Source organism: Ceratina calcarata, unplaced genomic scaffold (genome assembly GCF_001652005.2).
Source record: "Ceratina calcarata isolate Rehan_Ccalc_2016 unplaced genomic scaffold, ASM165200v1 scaffold428.2, whole genome shotgun sequence".
Lineage (NCBI taxonomy): Eukaryota > Metazoa > Arthropoda > Insecta > Hymenoptera > Apidae > Ceratina > Ceratina calcarata.
The window spans coordinates 1,307,129-1,312,664 of NW_017166501.1; the positions used below are offsets into that span (position 1 = coordinate 1,307,129).

General features: G+C 49.9%; 1 protein-coding gene across 3 annotated transcripts in view; it reads left to right on the forward strand.

Moving 5' to 3' along the window:
- The first annotated feature begins 39 nt into the window (after positions 1-39).
- Dhit (regulator of G protein signaling double hit) overlaps positions 40-5,536 on the forward strand; it is a 13,377-nt gene continuing 7,880 nt past the window's right edge. The window contains exon 1 of one of the 3 annotated variants that reach the window (XM_026815029.1): positions 40-3,865. Coding sequence is in view for 2 of the 3 variants with exons in the window: in XM_018027635.2 (XP_017883124.1) it covers positions 3,857-3,865 (9 nt within the window). In the remaining variant the exon portion in view is untranslated. The remainder of the gene's footprint in view (positions 3,866-5,536) is intronic. The other 2 variants (XM_018027635.2, XM_018027637.2) reach the window with 2 other exon arrangements.

A 5,536-nucleotide genomic window follows, 5' to 3' on the forward strand; every position in this document is an offset into this window, starting at 1 on the left:
ATATCCAAAATGGAAATATAGTTAAGACATGTAAAATAGGATTTTTACTTAATTTTTCAGATAGTCGAGGAAGAACATGTTCGATGAAAAATATTCTAATCGTCATACCCATCGTCATTTACTAAAATATGTAGGGTATGAATTCTTGTTTGAAGACGATCGACTGGGACTCGTTTGCGAGGAATGCAAGTGCAAGAGCGATAAGACTATAAGTACACTCGGCCGACGTCAAAGCTCCGACGTCATACCGCACGTAGCGGCACGTGGTACACGGCGTCATCGCTTATTATTCTCACGCAGATCAACCGCGTGTATTGTTGCGCGCGAGACACGCGAGAAACGGCACCTGTTACAGCCATCGTAGTCACCGCACCATCCCCCTCCTAGCTTCTTATAATCTAATAATCCGCCGCTAATAACATTTATCTGTCTTTAAAAAATCTTGCGAGGAAACCTATACATTCATCGTGAAATCAATAAATCTTCGCCATCTCCTGAAGAGACTGAGCCATTAAATTACAACATACTCAACGATTTTTTACTAAATTAGTTAAGAAAAGAAAAATAAGATTATTTTAAAAGTTGGTGAAGACATTTTTATCTCAGAACAGCGAAGTTCTTCAATTATTATGAATTACAAATATCTCGAGCATTGAATGATCTCAAAGGGACCCTTTGAAATGGGAATCGGGAGCTACCAGAAACGGTACCGAAATTATCCGAATGCAGACAATTCGTATAAACTCATTGACACCTGTTCCTCTCTCTCGATCCAACCAGTTGAGCGTGATCGTGTCGGGAGATCGAGAGAGACGGCAGGATCCATCGGCGGGTCGTTCGCACGCAGGACCGCGAGCGTGAAACCTGTGCAGGAGAGGGACGGAGATAGGGGCTGGGGTTGCGTCGGCGTTGTGAACGTTCCACGGTGTGGTTCGGCGGGTAGGGCACGCGTCGCGACGTCTCGCGTCAGAGTCGCTGGGGCTATCGGGACGACGGACGGGCGAAACCAGTGGCGGCGAAAACATCACGGCACGGTTATCCGCCATATTGGCGCCCGAACGCGAGCGAAATCGTGTGTCCGGCCTGAGCGGAAAGGCCGAGGGTCGCGCTCTCTTCTCCGCGAGATCTCTCCTCATCCCCGAGATCCGACGAACGAGCACCGTGGGGGTGAGAAACGAGGGCGTGTATGCTCGAGGGGGTTGCGCGCGAGAGGGGCCGAGGACGCTAGGGGGCGGAGGTCGTGGTGGTGGAAGAGAGCGATCGCCGTCGTCGGACAACAAGCCGAGATACGCCTCGAACGGTTTCCATCGTCATCGGTGAAACAGGGTGAAACGATTCGAGGGAAAAAGAGAGAGAGAGAGAGAGAGATAGACGTTAAGGAGGGGCGGAACGGGGACAGCGAGGAAGCTGGAAGGAAGTGCCCGCGGTATGATAGTGGCCAGGAACCAGGGAAAGTGTCGACGGAAAAAAGTGAAGTCCGGTGCCTCGAGCGCGTAGTAATAGTAATAGTACCACCCTTGGCCTACACCTCGTTCCTCGACAGATCTCGCTGACCTTATTTCTTTCATTCTCTCGTTTCGCGAATTCGTTTGCGGATCAATGCTCCGGGTTAAACCGGACCAAGTGTAACGAGCTTCCGTAAACCGTTGTGCACCTTGTGATGTTCACACGCGAGTTCGGGAGTTCGCTGACATCGGTCCGCGTAACACGCCCCAGCAATGTGCGGTAGAGAGATAAACAGGATAAATAATCGTGTGCGGTTCTCTGTACGGCGGACTCTTAGTAAAAGAATGTGATAGAAAATGTAGACGCACGTTGAACGATCGCGATAGCGTAAAAGATAAATTCGACTTATCGGGAATACCGGGTCGTCGAGAAAAAAAGTTGACGCGTTTAATCATGATCGTGACACGCTATACTTGTATTCATTAGCCCGGATCACTCGACTAGCTGGGATTCGGATCGAGCAGACTCACCACCAAATCCACGTATAAGATAGGAAATATAAAAAATCCCGGGTAAAACCAGCAGCGAGGAGAATCGGGACGCGTTAGCTTGTTCGCTGGTCGGTGTCCAGCGTGACAGCGCCGTGTGGGCTCGTCTCTCCCTCTGGTCTCGACTTCTGCCAATCAATAACCCAGCGCACCGACTCGTTCACGCTCCGTTCTCTTCCTCCCTCTCTGTTCTCTCCCTCTCTCGGTTTCCCTTAACTTCGTCAGTCTCTCGCCTCATCTTTCCCCGTTCCGTTTTTCCTCCGAGCGACCCGAAATCGAGACGACGCAAGACCGTGCGTTTAAACGAATCCGGCAGATGGTCCAGGTGCATGGAAGAGGCCTGCCCGATGCTATCCGTTTCTCTCTTCCGTCCTGTTTCGTTTCCTAGCTCCGGCCTCTCTTTCGGAGGCTGAAAAATAATCGTCCCTGTCTTCCTCGCGGAGACGGTCCGCTCGAGGGGCGAGCTCGACGACAACGTCGACTTCCAGTCGTCGGCGACGTCGCGGTGAACATCGCGGCGACGGAACGGAGCTGCCAGAGGCGGCGGTAGCGGCGCTCCAGGCCGCGCCAGCGCCCTGCACACGCAGCAGCACCTTTAAACAGCCACGAAACCTATTTATACTCGCCGTCAAACGGAGACGACGTAGCGAGAACAGCGCCGTGTTCGGCCGCCCACGCGAGCAACAGCCGCGCGAGAAAGAGAGACGCATACACGAACCTCGGGCAGCGAGCAACAGCCACGGAAGAGGAGATCCGAGAGTATACGCGTTGTCGCTCGGTCGCCGTTGAATCCTCGCCGAGGTTCGATCGATTCGTCAATATCGAGGATCCGAGAGAAACAGGAGTAGAGTAATTAACGCGAAATCGTCCCATCCATTCATCCCGGTACATTCGTCGAGTGGTACTACTGTGGTCAGTTCGGTATCGTTCTCATCGGATCGTCGGTTCTCGTCCTGGTATCACGTCGATGGACAACGAGCGAGTCGCCCGATGGGAGATCGACGGCGGTGGTGTTCTGCATACAAAGCGACAACGACGACGGCCGATGTCCACCCATAGCGGACGCCATTGAGAGTCTATCTTCCCCTCTGGAGAGTGATCGACCATCGCGCATCCGCCTTCCCTTCTCGTGTGTCGGATCGAGACCGATCTGCGCGCTACCACCGCTCAGAGGCGGTTTCACTCTCTAGCCTCGGAACTGGCTGCTGGATGGGGTTGCTGGGTGTCGTCGCGGTGTCCTCCGGTCGTCGGGTGTCGTCGAATCCGTCGGTCGTCGGACGGTCACTGCTGATCGGGGTGTGAAAAAAAGCTCGACTGGATGGACGAGCTTTCGCGCGACTGGGGAATAATGGCCGGTGATGCGTTGCTATTATAATGCTTGAGGAGGATCCGTCGGCTGGACCGAGTTGCTGCTACCAAAGCGCCGTCGTTGCCGTTGCTACCACCGTCGACGTCACTGTCGCTGTTCAACGAGAGATCGGTCGTCGTGAGACTAGGGGTGGCGCGTAGCGCGGGGGCAAACCTGGTGCTTGGGGTGCGTGGTGTGCGACAGTGCGCGTATGTGTCCGTCCGAGTGAAACACAGCGAGTGGAACAGGCGGACTGACGAGTAAACGTTGGTGCTGGAGCGCGTGCCGAGAGCATGCAGGGATCGGGCGAGGCCCGGAGAGGCCTTAGTCCCGCGAGCGGACCGGGATAAAGGGTCGAGAGGGTCGTCGTTCGGAGGAAGAGGCCAAGAGGACACGCGACGACGGGTCGGATCGAAGGACCGGCGAGCTTTGCCACGGATCACCGTGAACATCCTTAAGCCGGGATTGCAGGAACGCGGGAAGCGAGCTGGACTCGCTTTCGGGCGCATGGAACATGTTAGAGGTGAGGCGATGCGATGCGATATCGATCGAGAGTTACGAACTTTGTCGATGGTCCAGCTTGCGATAATACACTTTTTCGAGATTTTCGTTTCCTGTTTGTCAATGGAAAATATATCGCGTAGTTCTTTCTGGTTTAAAGACAGTAGATAGATTATTGGTAGGGACGGTAGGTTAACAGCTGCAAGACATCCGAACTGTGCTTGCGAGGATTTGGGTTAGCTAGATATCGTCGAGCCTGTTGATCCAACGAGGATTTATATTCGGCACGGATGGATCTTTGTTGCGGCAGCGCGTGCTGAAACTAGGAAACTGTTTCGCGACCTTCTAAGGCGAAGTGGTAGCAGTTCTTCTCTATAATTTAAGGAGAACTTACGAAGAATTGTTTCGTTTCATTATTTAAGAACGAGTAACGCTACTATTTCTGTAAGTAATTTATGATTCCGTGCTGTGAAAGATGATATCATCGAGAACACAATGTTCAGAACACAAATATACATAGAATTGGGATTAGCCTAGTCCTAATGCCGTACACGTGCTCACCATTCGAGCGAACCGCATCGATGGGGTCGATCCTCCGACGCATTGGCGTCGATAAACGCACGTTTCGACGATTTCAAAACGAGTCACCGGCTGCTCGATGTACGTGCATCAACAAGTGTCCGAGCTTGTTGCACCACCGCATGCTACGCAATTTTTCCGAAAAAGAATAAATCTTAAGAGAGCGCCTCGGCGGCCAAATGTGGTTGTTTAAAAATAAAAATGCACGTCTCAGTAAAAACAATTATGTTTTATTTTTGAGCAAACGTTTTTTTACTCAGAATGTTTTCGTATCTTACCGGAGTGTGTAAACGTTGTGCGAATGCACTTTTGGGCAACGTTCCAATACCGATGATTCCTCGGCATGTATTACTATACCCGGATCGTTTAATTTCATAAATACTGTTCCACTAAACGCAATATACCTTTTTAATATCTCTTTAATTATTTAAATACAGATTACTTTCAATGGGCTTAAAAATATCATACACAAATATTTGAATATCTATATCAATTTGTATTTGTTTAACTAAAATGTACGGGCATATAATTGCCCGAAGATTCATTTAAAAACGATAGACATTTTCCTTTAATCTCTTCAATTCTTAATAACACGAAAGAATCGAAATAATCATCCGGATCAATCTGCTTCAGCCTCGAGTCAAATGTTTCAATAATAATCTTTTTTCAATTAGATCTTGGCAACAAGTCTCTCTCATCTTTCCAATGAAGCTCACCATTCGACTGTGTCGAGTTCAGAGTTCATCACATTTTCCTCGCGGCTACTTCGGCCCGCCTCCCAATTCTGTCAATCACCTAGTTAAACCATTTCTGTCGCTACACGATTCAATTTTCCATTTTCGTGGCGTAAGTACACGCGCAGCGAATGCCTGTTGTTTATCAATCGTTGCCCGCAGCCCGTATTACCGACTCTAGAACGTGCTCGTTATCATGCCGAAGCTGGATCATCCATAAGTCTGCATAAAAATAAAGTGGGAGAGGGAAAGAAAGAGGGCATCTATTTGTACATTCTTCACCGTTTGAAGAGTAATCCACTTATTTTTGAAATTTAGATTGCGTGTTAGATTCCCTGTTAAAGATTCAATATTTTCTAAAGCAATTTTATCAGAATTTT